The 15,000-nt window shown below is 43.6% G+C and overlaps 1 protein-coding gene across 1 annotated transcript in view; it reads left to right on the top strand.

Moving 5' to 3' along the window:
- The window catches only part of dock8 (dedicator of cytokinesis 8), a 119,212-nt gene that overhangs the window by 76,657 nt on the left and 27,555 nt on the right, over nt 1–15,000 (top strand). Inside the window, exons 20-31 of the mRNA XM_063186211.1 lie at nt 2,422–2,520; nt 2,967–3,102; nt 4,402–4,566; nt 5,300–5,472; nt 5,924–6,007; nt 6,672–6,767; nt 7,335–7,481; nt 8,625–8,738; nt 9,776–9,931; nt 10,593–10,729; nt 11,745–11,908; nt 13,106–13,257. Of these exons, the coding sequence (XP_063042281.1) occupies nt 2,422–2,520; nt 2,967–3,102; nt 4,402–4,566; nt 5,300–5,472; nt 5,924–6,007; nt 6,672–6,767; nt 7,335–7,481; nt 8,625–8,738; nt 9,776–9,931; nt 10,593–10,729; nt 11,745–11,908; nt 13,106–13,257 (1,623 nt within the window). The remainder of the gene's footprint in view (nt 1–2,421; nt 2,521–2,966; nt 3,103–4,401; nt 4,567–5,299; nt 5,473–5,923; nt 6,008–6,671; nt 6,768–7,334; nt 7,482–8,624; nt 8,739–9,775; nt 9,932–10,592; nt 10,730–11,744; nt 11,909–13,105; nt 13,258–15,000) is intronic.

Genomic DNA, 15,000 nt, shown 5'->3' with positions numbered 1-15,000 from the left:
TGAATCCGCTCTCAGAATGGTGTTCCGAGAGGTCGCCTTTCTGAATAAGGTGGTGTGCAGCTGTCCCTCCGCGTCTTTATATATCGTCAAATCCAGAAAGTGAATATTAGTTAATGAATATTCCAAGGAAGCCACCCAAAACGCATACAGTGAAGCGCGCTCCCTACAACGCAACACGTTATTGACCAAAAACATCATCGCCAGCAGCAGTCCCGTCCTTTTTTTGTTACGACAGTTCATAGATGTATGAACTGCCCCCACTGTCCAAATGTTACACAAGCTTTTGTGGATACTAAAACCACGAATGAATATGGACAGAGAGATTTCATTAATTGCAATTCTACATTTGTCATATACCGCCTAACTTGTCCTCGCGCTGAAGGGTTCTTTTATATCGGGCGCACAAAAAGGCGCATGCGAGATAGGCTAGCAGAACATAAATATGGTATCAGAGTGGGCAATTTTGACTATCCCATGGCGAAACATATGAATACCATGGTAAAAATGATTCTCTGCTGCGCATACAGGGCGTCGAGCATATCAAACCTCTTCCGAGGGGTGGGGACAGGCTAAAAAGACTTAGGCCTAATCAGAGGCAGATGCCATGCGCTATACTGGTCTAAATGAGGATATTGATTTTACTTGTTTTTTGTGATTTTTATTTGTACTTCTGGTCATTTTTTCTGTGGCATCACTTATTACCCCAGGCTATTTTTAATCTTTGTTTTCTATGGTGTGCGCAAATGTGTGTAGTGCGTAATGGGTCACATGTGGTGATGTCACTATTTAAGGGAGGCCTTTCTTTTCAATGATGAAGACCTGGTGAGGTCGAAACATGTCGGCTTTTTAATGTAACCCCAGCCCAGTACCATTAAAGGCTTTTTAATGTAACTTATCGTTTGGGCACCTTATTTTGGAGTGCCTGGATGAACTCTTCTCTCTACATGAACTGATCCCCGATATCCAAGAGCACCCAAAAGCTTAAATGAACAGACTGAAGACTGCTTGAGCTTCCAGCCACCTGTGTGCCTTTCATTGCCAAAATAATGTTCTGATTTTTATCTAAATTATTTGGTGATATCCCTCACAACAGTGCAACAGCACATAGGCCTAATGGCGGGAGTTTTTCCCTCAGCACGTAATGAAAGCTAATCGGACGTCTAATGACAGGTGGTGCTGACGGACAGCGCACGAGGGAAAGAAGTTGCAAACTTGATCGTGTTCGGTTTCGTCAGTCCAGCGGAACACTTCTGGCTCTAGAAAATGAATCTGTATTGCAACAAATCTAGTTAGGCCTAGGTCTATATAGGCTATTCAAGATATTTAATTTAGATATTTAATTTAGTTTTCACCACCTCGTGAAGTGTTTAGACCTGGCCTATTTAATGTCGCTGTAAATTGGTGTAATGTAGCAGAAAGTGCGAGACATTCGTTGGACTCGTTGCACGCAACAAGTTGTGAAATTATTTCTTAACGGTTTTAACCGCATCATTCGCGAGCAGTTTGAGAACTGAGAAGAATGAGAGAGAGAGAGAGGGCAGTGACTATACCATGTCACTGAGACTATGTGTGTGTGCTGCGCCTACTGAATCCAAGTGCAGAAAAAACATATCCATATAGATTATTACATAATGCACCATGTTATTACATTTCCATCAAAAAAAAAAAGTTGCGGCCGCATTCCGTAATAAATTTCGCATTTTGTAATAATTTATTACAAGATGAGAAAAAAGTTATTACGAAATGCGTTCAAGAAATGTATTACGAAATGCGTAAATTATTACACAATGCGGCGATTGTCACCACATTATGTAATAATTTGTTACATTATTACATATTGCACCGTTATTACATAATGCGGCGTTACACAAGCTCTCTCCACAAATATACTGTACCTACCTATGTAAACACAGCTGCATGTTCTGTTGGAATTAGCAGAATACAGTTAAGAAGCTGTGATGACGCTGCCAGTGATGGGCAACCTGGGTTTATTAGTCAAAATCTAGTGCCAAGTATTCCCAATGACCTGGTTTTACCTGACCAATTCTCTTGGCCACTTGTCTGTTAAGGAGTTAATTACGAAGGACAGTCACCTGGTTGAAAGTAAATCCAGGTCATTTGGAATATGTGGTAATCGGGTTGTCCATCACTGGACACTACACACCCTTTACTATTACCCTCACCTTCCTCCTCCTCCTCCTCTTCGCCTTCTTTGGCTCCCTTCATCCCCCTTCCTCAGGACAACCACCTATACCACATCTTCATGCTCTGCCTCTTCTTTTTGTACACTATTAATACACAAGTTTAAGTCTTTACTCCAGGCAAGGAACACACGGAAGCACAGGATAAAACAGAATGCATTTTTGTGATTTTCTTTCTCTTCTTCTTTCTCTGTCCGTCTCTCTTCCTCGTTCCCCACAGGATAACCATCTGGAGCGCTTCTTTACGTTGTGCCATGGGCTGGAGGGCAAGGTCACCTTCCCCATCCGCCTGGGCGAGGAAAAGATCCCAGAGAACAAGGTGAAAGTCAATATCAAAATTGCTTACCGGTAATTGTTTTACTTGCCAGCTGTCCATAGAGCAGCAGTCCAGGCATGTTGACATTCTTGTGTGTGGGCCCTCTCAGTCATACATACATTATAAAGGGATAGACAAATGACAGTCTGAAACATAGTGCAATATATGAAACATGAAATACATTAAAACACATCCACCACCAAATACTACTAATATGTCTTAATGGCCACGTTCACATGGTGTTTTTAATTCCAAATTAATTATTCAAAATTAAATAGTTCCGTCAAGTTGCACTGTCATTTCATTCCATGTCTTTAGGTGTTAACATGTTTTCAAAGCAGAATTAAGCTTTATTCAAAATTAAATTGAGTGACAGTATTTCTGAAGTAAATGTCTCGTATAAACAAGGCCATTGACTCTCTCTGATTGGTTCCCAAATGGATTCCCAGGTGGAGAATGAGCTGAAGCTGAGCATCGTGTCCCTCTCCTCCTCTCGCCTGGAGCCGCTGGTCCTCTTCCTCCACCAGGTCCTGGACAAGCTCTTCAGACTCATCATGCAGCCCATGGTCATCGCAGGGCAGACTGGTGAGTGGACCACAGAGATGTCAAAAGTAAAAGTAAAAAAAAGAAACACAGTCCAGTTGTGGCTCAAGGGCGGTTTATACTTCCTGGCAGTGCCACGGAGTGAGCTTGTCGCAGTCATGATGCAGTTAATTTTGATTTATGCCCTGTTTTGAAGCGTGGTCTGCGCGATGTCATTCCACGCTCAAACTGCCTTCAATACAAAGAGTAACCTAGACGTATCGGTTGTTTTTTAGCTTCACAGACTCGACGACAATGAAAATGAAACATTAAATCTTTATGTCACGTGCATTTTTGATCGCACTGGCAGCCACCACGGTAGTTTGGAACAAAGAAGTGGCTCATTTGTCGAGGATAGGTCGCACGAAGCGGAATGTTTCCTCAACCTCGGAAACACTGTTCAACTGTCCAAATAACTTCAGCGTCGTAACTTGCAAGCGCACGTGTTGTCTTTGGTTCGTGTAAATAAATGAAACGACAAAGCACGGGCAACTTATTTAATGAAGAGCTCACAGTCCGTAGACCGACGAAGGTTAGAACAAGGAAGTAGCTTGTTCTCAACTCGAGGACAGAGCAGGCTGGTCGAGAGGACCAATCAGAGACCTATTTTCTCTCCTTCCCGCCCTTCACTCCGTCGCTGTCTGCATCACTCCCTGCGTCGAGACACAATTTTGGAGAGGTGCCTCAGAGTACCCGCATGATGGGGGGGCTTCACTCCGTTAACTGCGCAGCTCACTGCATCACGACGCAGGGACGCTGGTCTCGAGGCATAAACCACACTTCAGTCGGCTGGGCACTCGACTGCTATACTGGCGACCAGGGTTCGATTCCAGGCCGAGGTCACTTGTCAAGCCCTCCCCATCTCTCTCCCCTCGCTAATTTCCTGTCTCTCTTCGACTGTCTTAATAAAGGAGAAAAAAAGAAACAGTTTCTTTGGTAACGTATCTGAGTAACCAGTAGACCTGTGTAATTGTCTTGTGATCAGCTGACTCTGCACTGGTTGGATCAAGTTTGTGGTGGGTTTTTTTTTGTCTTTCATTGTTTTTCATGAACAACACAGCCCACCTATCTCATTATCTACAAACGTACAATGGAGTAAATGGTATAACTCAGCTAGTAATACTGTAATATCATGTTCTACTGCTTTACCTAGACCATGAATTCACTTTAACTTTAACTTTTCACACCTCTGGAGTGCGATCAAGTGTGGATCGTGCCTTTGAGCCGATGTCCATCATCAACACAGTAACTTTAAAAGCCTTTTACAATGTAAATCTATTCTCATCTCTTCTGTCTCCACAGCCAACTTGGGCCAGATAGCCTTTGAGTCAGTGGTGTCCATCGTCAACAGCCTCCACAACAGCCAGGAGCTGGAGAGGGACCAGCAGGGCAGGAACTGTCTGCTGGCCAGATACCTCTACTACGCCTTCAGGCTTCCCGACACACAGGGGGACATCATCACCACAGGTGACAGCCAGGGGCATGGATCACCTGTACTTTTTACTTAGATAGTAACTGCAGTATAATATTTACCATAGTATGCTAAAGTGAAAGTGAAAGCCCACCAGGGAAACTCCCAGTGTCATTGTGACACACAAGACTCCACAGCGCACAAGTGCACACAATGAAATTGCATTTATGTCTCACCCCAAACGGCACCACAAGGGAGCAGCGTGGTGGAACGTGCCATGCTCAGTGTACTTCAGTCATGGTGGAGGACAATGGGGGAGAGCACTGCTTAATTACTCCCCCCACCAACCTGGCAGGTCGGGAGTCAAACTGGCAACCTTTGTGCTACAAGTCTGACGACCTAACCGCTTACCCATGACTCCCTCACAAAATACATACAGTACAGTATCAGTTCAACATTTTTCTTCATTAACCACTTAGTTGGTTCAGATGTGATTGTGTGACTTGGTTGTAAATTAAAGGAGTTGTTGCCGCCGTACCCAGAAGATTACACTTTGAATTTAATATGTCTCTCTTTCTCCCCCTCTCTCTGTCTATCTCTCTCTCTCTCTCTATCGCCCCTTCTCCATCTCTCCTACCCTCTCTGTCCCTTCCTCCATCCATCTCTCCACCTCTTCCCCTTGTTTTCCTCTCTCTATCTCTCCCTCCACCTCTTCCCTTCCACATTCTCTCTCCCTCTCTCCTTCTCTCTCCTTCCCTACCCCCTCTCCATCTCTCCATGTGTGTGCAGGTGGCCACCAGCTGCATGGTGAGGGTGGTCGCTATAGCACGTTGGGCAGGGCCACTGCCAACACGGTGGGCAGCCTGCTGCTCCAGTCCAGGGTGCGCAGCAGCAGCAACCCTGACATCCCCGTGCCTCAGTCCCCAGAGGACGCAGAGGTCAAGGACATCCTGGCCAACAAGGTGACAACACGCACACATGCATGCATACATGCATGCATACATACATGCACATACGCACGCACAGACGTACTAGCCATACTATTAGAGATGTACATACAGCACATATGCAAAAGACACAGAACTAGAAAATGCACTCAGAAACTCAAAATTAGAATGTAAAAATTCGCCTAATCCTGCAAAGGTGAAGAATCCCTTAAAGACTTTCTGGATCCAGATCATGATCCGAATCACCACCAAAATTTAACCACTTGTTCCTTTTGTCATTTCCAACAACTCCACAAAATTTCATCAAAATCCATGCATATTTTTTTAGTTATCCTGCTGACAAACAGACAGACAGACAAACAGATAGACAAACAAACCAACGTGAGTGAAAACATAACCTCCATTGTGGAGGTACAAATAACACAGAGTAATTAATTTATTATCCAAAATGTCTTGTATTCTACAGGGAATTAATCACCCCAGTTTCCGCATGTCAACATATGATGCCAGCACTCACCAGCAGGGGCCGACAAAAGGCTCCAATAAAAAGGTACAAGATCCACAGTTGGGATTTTAGTAATACCATCTTCAAAACGTGTTGAATATATTGCTGAGAAAATTGTGTATTTCACCTACAAAGGGGTAATTCGACGCCTCTTTGTCATCTGGTGCATCGACGGGGGACAGACAGGAAATCTTAACTGGAGAGAATACACTGGAGCAGTACAGATGCAATACTTTTCTTATTTTAATCAATTGCACAACATGGGAATAGAAGAAGAAAAGTATTGCATCTGCACTGTTAAGGTGTCTTCTCTCAAGTTCAAATGGTTTATTTCTCAACTATATTCCTGGAATAACTGTTTATGTATTTAACATGGTTGCTCAGCTCTTGTTTGTAAGTTCCCCAGTTGTGATACAGCAATAACATCTTAGGTTAAAGTTAAACCTTAGTTGGTGTTGAACATATTGCTGAGGAAAGGTTTTATTTCTGTACCTCATTCCTGGAATTATTGTTTCTGTGTGTGACATGGTTGCTTAGCTGTTGCTTGTAAGATTAGGCCACTAAACTGTCAAATCTGTCCACTGGTTTGAGAGAAGCTGTGCTGAAAGCATGTAGTGCAATAAAGGCCAAGCATTGGGAGATGTCATTGAGATGCCATATGTGCTTATTACGATAACAAAACTCATTATCGTGGTTGTTTGTTTTGTAGCAATTCCACGAGGAGCTTGCCCTGCAGATGGTGGTCAGCACAGGAGTATGCCGGGAGAATGCCTACAAATATGCCTGGTTCTTCTTTGAACTCCTGGTAAAGAAAACCTTGTGTCTATAAATCTATCAGTTTGACTGTATTGTGAATTTTCATCGTGCCGCATTTGTGAGAGATTGTGTGTGTGTGTCTGACTCTCTGCCTTTGTGTGTGCATGTGTGTAAGTGCATTTTTGTTCTGCATATAGATTTAGATGTGGGTTTTTGAATAAATTATGTATCGAATCTTAAAAGTTACTTTAGACTTTACTGCCCACTACGCTACTACAACATTACACAGAGCCATTACAACTTGGTCATTGGCATTCTGCATCCAATTTATAACAGGTGCCCTGTCTCAAGAGTTTGTGGGTATGTACAATATGGGGCAGCCATGGTCTAATGGTTAGGGCGTTGGTCAGAGGGTTGCAGGTTGGAATCCCACCCATACTGCACCTCTCCCTACACTTACATCCATGGCTGAAGTGCCCTTTAACAGGACACCTAACCCCACATTGCTCCAGGGACTGCAACCAATACCCTGCAAAATAATATCTGTAAGTCGCGTTGGATAAAAGTGTCAGCCAAGTGTAATGTAATGCACTGTAATGTGATGTAATGTGTCCAGGTGAAGAGCATGGCGCAGCACATCTCCCAGATGGACAGGAAGGCAGTGGCCCGCCGGAGCCGCTTCTCCGACCGCTTCAAGGATGACATCACCACCATCGTCAACGTGGTGACTGCCGAGATCAGCAACAGCCTCTTCAAACAGAAGGTAACGTTTCCCTAGCCTGGTGTTAGCATATTCTCGAACTTATTTTATTCGAACAGAGAGCCTGGAGTGGCTGAATTAAGAAATGCTTCCTGGTGGGGAGGGGTGGACGCTATTGGGAGGGGTGGACCATCTGATTTTACCCAATATTGTCATGACGTAATCTGCTCTTAGTCAATATGTCAATCTAACACTGTGCGGTCCGGTTCTTGATTCTGATTGGCTGATAGCTGTGGTCAATCGAGCGTAAACCTACACCTTTCACATGAAGATTCTATGCGCGTCCAAGTTAGACCCAGCGCATCTACGTCGGTAATGAGAATATGTTGCAGTTGGGGTAGGGAGTCTGCAAGAAGAGCACATCTTTGCACCATCTGTGGTTGGGGTATCAGTGTGATTGCAAAGACATTTCATTCCTGTGGTCTTAATCACCCCCTGCTGAGTTTTTGTTGCGAAGTGTGTTTTCTGGCAGCGCGACGCACGCACGCACGCCGAGTAATGTTGCCGGGGTAACCACAATCACTTCCTCAACTTGTCAACTCGTCGCGGATAAAATGAATAGTCATTAAAACGTTTTTAAAGAAATTTGGTCCGCGATTAAGTGTAACAGTGTTAAATAAGCAATAAGCCACTTGAGTCCGTGGGTTACGCTCTATTGATAACGGGCAAGGGGACGTTTGCGGCACTCCGCTTCGCGTCATGCCCCACTCCCCTTGGTCGTTATCAATCGATTGCTTAATTTGCTCCCCTCCCCCAGTCCTACCCCATTCACTGATTTGTCTGTTGGAGGGAGATGTGAATTGATCTGAGACAAATTATGAAATCATATGATTTTTTTCAATGGGAAACATATATTGTGGGCTAGAGTTAAAAAACATTTATATCCTACCTATTTTAGGCTTTTACAATTTACCACTTACTATTACAATTTTGGCTGTTTTTCAAAACACTCTTTTCCTGATTTGCATTCTTGTGTACAACTCCTTGTCTTATTTTCATTTCATTCATGTCACTCATTCATTTATTTGATTACAACAATGCACATGTATCAATGCATCCATAAACATAAGTATACATCTGGGTTATTATATGTGTACAGTGCATCATGTGTTTATTGGGTTCTATGTATTGGTGCTCCTTCCACAGGAGACGGAGCAGGCGGAGAAGATGAACATCAGCCTGGCCTTCTTCCTGTACGACCTGATGTCCCTCATGGACAGGGGCTTCGTCTTCCAGCTCGTCAAGTCCTACTGCAACCAGGCAAGCATGCATCTTTTCCTCAGTGTGGCATCTAGTCTACCAACGTCTTGAGTGCTCTTAACCCATTGACGCCTAAGGCACCTGCAAAAAAGCGTGCTGAATGCCTGAGCCTTTTTTAAGAAACGCTTCTGAAGCACATAAAAATATGCACTAAGTTGCATTTAAACGCTAAGACCCTCATCTTTCATTAGAATGTGTTCATTCATCTCAAACAAATAGAGATTTTTTATAAAGTTGTCTTAAATCTCTTGAGCCTGAATGTTGCATAATGCAGCTACAGGCATCAGGGCCAATGTTGCATCAAGGCATCAATGGGTTAAGCACTTGAATGCTTTTAAAGGGGCTCCAGGTAGGATTAAAAGTTTAATTTATCACTGTCCTGAGTCAACCGATATTTATGTGAATTATTAGTAAGTGAGTGATGACTCTTGCGACCACTTCCATGGTCTGCTGTCAGAAAACCCTGAATGCAACTTTTTGACAGAGTGGTCTGAAGGAGTGTCGTGGGAAACACTTTTCATACGAAAAATTAGTTTTCATACCGTATTCAGATTTGTATCAACTGCTGGCATTCCGTGATGAAAAACATTCTCTCAGCGAGTTTATTTGGACAGCATTTTTTCATTACGGTGTAGATTTTGAGACAGGCATGCCACGGGCACCGCGCAAACAACGTCATCCTACCTTTTGCCCCTTTAAGCAGTTATGTTGTCTTGGTACCCTGTCCTCTGCTCTCCTCCAGCTTAGTGCCAAGGCGGTGTCCATTTCAATGGTGATCAGTGTGTGTTACTATATACTATTATACTGACTTCAACTATGTATCGTATCAATCATATAGTACAATGACGTGTCATATTGTGTGGTATGGTATGTGTGTGGCATTTCATACACAGCTTCACAAGAAATAAAGAAAGAAAACATTCAATAATAAAAATAAAAGAAAATGAAAACATTAAAATCAAATCAAAAGTTAAAACATTTAAATAAGGAATAAATAAATAAGGAAGGCATCCTGATGGTTCCCTGTCTTCCTCCAGTTAAGTGCCAAGGCGGTTTCCATGTCGACGGTGATCAGCGTGCGGTTGGAGTTCCTGCGGATCCTCTGCAGCCACGAGCACTACCTCAACCTCAGCCTCTACTTCAGCAGCCCTGCCTCAGCACCCGCCTCCCCCTGCCCCTCCATATCCTCACAGGTACACACACACACACACACACACACACACACACACACACACACACACACACACACACACACACACACACACACACACACACACACACACACACACACACACACACACACACACACACACACACACACACACACACACACACACACACCAGGGGTGGAACTTATTTTTTTTCCCCACCAGTCACTGTGGCAGGTACATTTTAAAATCTACCAGTCACTAGCTATTTTTACCATTCAAAGTGACTGGTGAGTTGAAAAATGTACCCGTCCGCCCTGAAATTTACCCGTCCTTGGCGGGTGGCACACACACACACACACACGCTGCCACAAGTATCACTTCAACCTCACTTCCCCTTTAGCAGCACCTGCCTCACCCTACAGACAGACAGACAGACAGACAGACAGACAGACAGACAGACAGACAGACAGACAGACAGACAGACAGACAGACAGACAGACAGACAGACACACACACACACACACACACACACACACACACACACACACACACACACACACACACACACACACACACGCACACGCACACGCACACGCACACGCACACACACGCACACACACACACACACACACACACACACACACACACACACACAGGTATTGTTTAATCTCTTATGTCTGCCTGCTTGTTTGTCCATCTCTAGACATCGAGTTCCTGTAGTTTCCAGGACCAGAGGATCTTGTCCATGTTCGACCTGTCGGCCGAGTTCAAACAGCAGCACTTCCTGACGGGCCTCCTGCTGACGGAGCTGGACGCAGCCCTGGAGATGGAGCACGAGGGGTCAGTACTACTGTATCAATAAAGTATACTACTCTACACTTAAAGGAGTATGCCACTATTTTGGGGCTTAATACAGTTAAACTCGTTGGCGGGGGTTTATAAAGGTGGTAAAGTGTCTTATTTTTCATGTAAGCCGTTGTCTTGCTTTAAGACAAGTTAAAAGAGGGAGCATGTCGCTAAGCTAGTCAAAGTCAATGGATCCGTGTAGCATGCTACATGCTACAGTGATTAATTGACTTTCACTAGCTTAGCTACATACTCCCTCTTTTAACTTCTCTTAAAGCAAGACAACGCTTAACATGAAAAATAAGACACTTTACCACCTTTATAAACCCCCGCCAACGAGTTTAACTGTATTAAGCCCTAAAATAGTGGCATACTCCTTTAATGTACACTATTTGGTAAAAAATGAGACTTGGATGTGGACTTGACTCGGCTTTGATACAACCTGAACTTGGACTTGGCTTGGTCAAATGGGTCTTAACTTGTGACTTGACTTGAGACTTACTTGTGACTTGCAAATTAGTCACTTGGTGCCATCTCTGGTCAACACTGCTGTATTACTAAAGTACACTACTGCTACCACTTTCCACATTGGGGCAGCCGTGGCCTAATGATTAGCGAGGTGAGCTTTAGATCAGAGGGTTGCAGGTTAATTTCATATTATCTTAAATCTATACTCCTTCTGATTTTCTGCTGTTGCTCTCCATATTATTTTTTATCATAGTGGTAAGGTGCAGCGTAAGGCCATCAATGCCACCTACAGCCTGCTGTTAAGAACTTACAGTATAATCATGCTGCGTATATTATCTTAAATCTATACTCCTTCTGATTTGCTGCTGTTGCTCTCCATATTATTTTTCATCATAGCGGTAAGGTGCAGCGTAAGGCCATCAATGCCACCTACAGCCTGCTGTTAAGAACTTACAGTATAATCATGCTGCGTATATTATCTTAAATCTATACTCCTTCTGATTTGCTCCTGTTGCTCTCCATATTATTTGTATCATGATAGCGGTAAGGTGCAGCGTAAGGCCATCAATGCCACCTACAGCCTGCTGTGTGCCCATGACCTGGATCAGCGGTGTGCCAGGCCTGAGGTGCGTGCCAAGATCGCAGCCCTCTACCTCCCCCTGGTGGCCATCATCATCGACTCCATCAACTCACTCGACTTCACAGGTGGGACTTTGCTGAGTGCACTTTGTGTTTGTACTCGCACGCGCGCGAGCACGCACACACACACACACACACACACACACACACACACACACACACACACACACACACACACACACACACACACACACACACACACACACACACACACACACACACACACACACACACACACACACACACACGCACACACACACACACACACACTATTGTTCACAATGTTCTGTCCATCAAATGACTGACTTTTTTTAAAAAAAAATTTAGGATGGGAATCACATCAGTCTTGTCGTTGTGGTAATTCAGCTTGTACCTTTGAGTGATTTATATATTAGAAATTAAATTAAATTAAAATTAAACTGATTTACCTTTCCCTAGCACAACAGAAGAAAATCTTCCTTTGTTAAAACCAAACCCCCTCCTTCCCAGCAAAACATTTGACTTCATTATTTTACTTCAGTGCACACCTTTTGCAGTGATGCGCATCTCATTGAAATTGCATGTGCCATTCCAAATTTCATAGGTCGCATCAGTCTTCTTGTCGTCATGGTAATTCAGCTCGTAGCTTTGAGTTATTGATTTATGCAGAAATTAATCTAGTTGTGCAAAAGAAAATCTATTTTTTGTTAAAACAAACACCCCAGGAATTCCCATCAAAATATTTGACTTCATTATTTGACTTCATTTTTTTACTTCAGTGCACACCTTCTGCAGTGACGCACATCTCATTGAAATTGCATGTGCATCCAAATTTCATAGGGTCAAATAGTTTCTTGCAATAGCCGCTGTCGTTGGCAACAAATGTCGTTTCCCTTTTCAGATGAGTCCACAAGCTGTCCCTTTCATCCTCATCCGTATACCATGAGAAAGAATCAGAACACTATCCCTTAAGGCTTAAAGTCAAGTTTCATTAGAGTGTCTTGGTCTGTTTTGTCTGGTCTCCACAGCACCTGCTCTTCTTTGTATCTCCTTTGGATCCCCTTGGCTCTGTTTGTATTTTGTAGCTCTTTGATTCCTTGAGGAATGAGAATCGCTCACAAACGTTTTCATTGGTGTTTAATGGTCTGACTGTTAGACCACTGCACCTGGTCTCCACTTTGTGTCCTGTGGATGAGAATCCCTTACAACCATGTTTTCACTGGTTCAAAAGTTTGTTCTCTGGTGTTTAACGGTCTGTCTGTCCTTTGTGTCTGGTCTCCACAGTGTCAGACCCGCGCGGTGGCAAAGGCAAGGGCGGCGGGCCGGACGAAGACCCAGACAACGTCAACCCCATCAACCAGACCATCGCCATGGCAATCGCTGGCAACCCCTTCAACACCTTGGCACGCAACGCTCTGGCCTCCATGGCATCTATGGTGAGAAGAGGCTAAAGCTGATATAACTTTTCTTTTCTTTCTTTTCTCTTCTTCTTGTCTTTTATCTCCTACTACACAAGAAAAAAGAAATTGTCTCTTTCTGAGAACTATGTGAATGGCTAACATAAGAATAAGAACCACTTCTTTTTTTGCTAAGCTCAAGAATCACCACTTTTTGCTAAGCCAATGCTACAAGGAATGTCATGAACTGACAATACTGCCCTACAAAGGCAAATGCAGCAGCTCCTCACAACACCTTTATATTGTGACAAAGCCTTATGAGTGTCCAAATGTGTCCCAATTAAGAGATATATTGCTATGTCAAATTTGTAGTAACTACAATATCCAACATAATGCAATCACTTTGAAGGACTTTTTCTCAGTTTCAATGTTGGCATACTGACTGCGCTTTGTAGGCCAGAGTAGTCAGAGTAGTAGATTTAGAAATGAAGACAATGGAAAGTAGAGTCTCCACTACCTGCGTAGATATTGTCCATGTTTTCAATAAAGTCACAGGCGATGAAACACTCATGACCCCCACCACCCACTCAGCTTCCTCTGTCCCTCATGTTCCTGTTTTCCTTTGCAACGTCCGCCGGATCGGTCATTGACTCTCTTTGTTTCTCTCGACCCCTCATCCTCCCCTAAACCTCCCACACACACACACACACACACACACACACACACACACACACACACACACACACACACACACACACACACACACACACACACACACACACACACACACACACACACACACACACACACACACACACACACACACACACACACACACACTCTCTCTATATGAAAAAAAAACATTGGAATTTTTCTTATAGTTTTCCATATCAGTAATCACACCTATACTGCATTCCATCTGTACAATGTTTATGTCTGTTACCGAATATAAGTATTACATCTGTACCTTACTCAAAGATGAGGAAAATTACAACTGCACCACCTTTATAGTATGTACTATACAGCGGTGTCAATGGTAAAATTAAAAGTAAATTCATGCTGTATCAATAGAACTACAGTAGCACATGATATTACATAGCTGTTACACCATCACTACATTGTACGTAATGAGATGGATAGACTGTGTTGTTACTGAAAAACATTAAAAACCGAACGAAAACCCATCACAAATGTTACCCAAATAGCGCGGAGTCAGCTGTTCATAATGAAAAAAAAAAAAAAAGCCCATTGGGAAACTCCAACTCCCATTGTCATTGTGACACAGCACTCCACAGCACACAAGTGAACACTGCACACTGCACACAACGAAATTGCATTTATGCCTCACCCGTGCAAGGGGGCAGCCCTCAGTGGCGCCCCATGGGGAGCAGTGCGGTGGGACGGTACCATGCTCAGGGTACCTCAGTCATGGAGGAGGATGGGGGAGAGCACTGGTTGATTACTCCCCCCACCAACCTGGCGTGTCGGGAGTCGAACCGGCAACCTCTGGGATGCAAGTGTGACGCCCTAACCGCTCACCCATGACTGCCCACATAATATAAGTACACAGGTGTACTGGTTACTCAGATAAGTTCCCTGTGATGGAAGGTCTCTGTGTTTATTTTTTTTACCTTAACTTTTACTTTTGAAACCTCTGGTATTATATAAGGCTTGGCAAAGTCATGTATGAATGATTTTTGTAGGTTTGAAGTGTTTCATTTTTATTTTGTTCCACATAAGGCTTGTCAAATACACAGTTTCATGCATTTTATTCATATGGAA

The sequence above is a fragment of the Engraulis encrasicolus genome, chromosome 21 (genome assembly GCF_034702125.1).
Source record: "Engraulis encrasicolus isolate BLACKSEA-1 chromosome 21, IST_EnEncr_1.0, whole genome shotgun sequence".
Classification (NCBI taxonomy): domain Eukaryota; kingdom Metazoa; phylum Chordata; class Actinopteri; order Clupeiformes; family Engraulidae; genus Engraulis; species Engraulis encrasicolus.
This window is presented reverse-complemented; position numbering and strand designations above follow the sequence as displayed.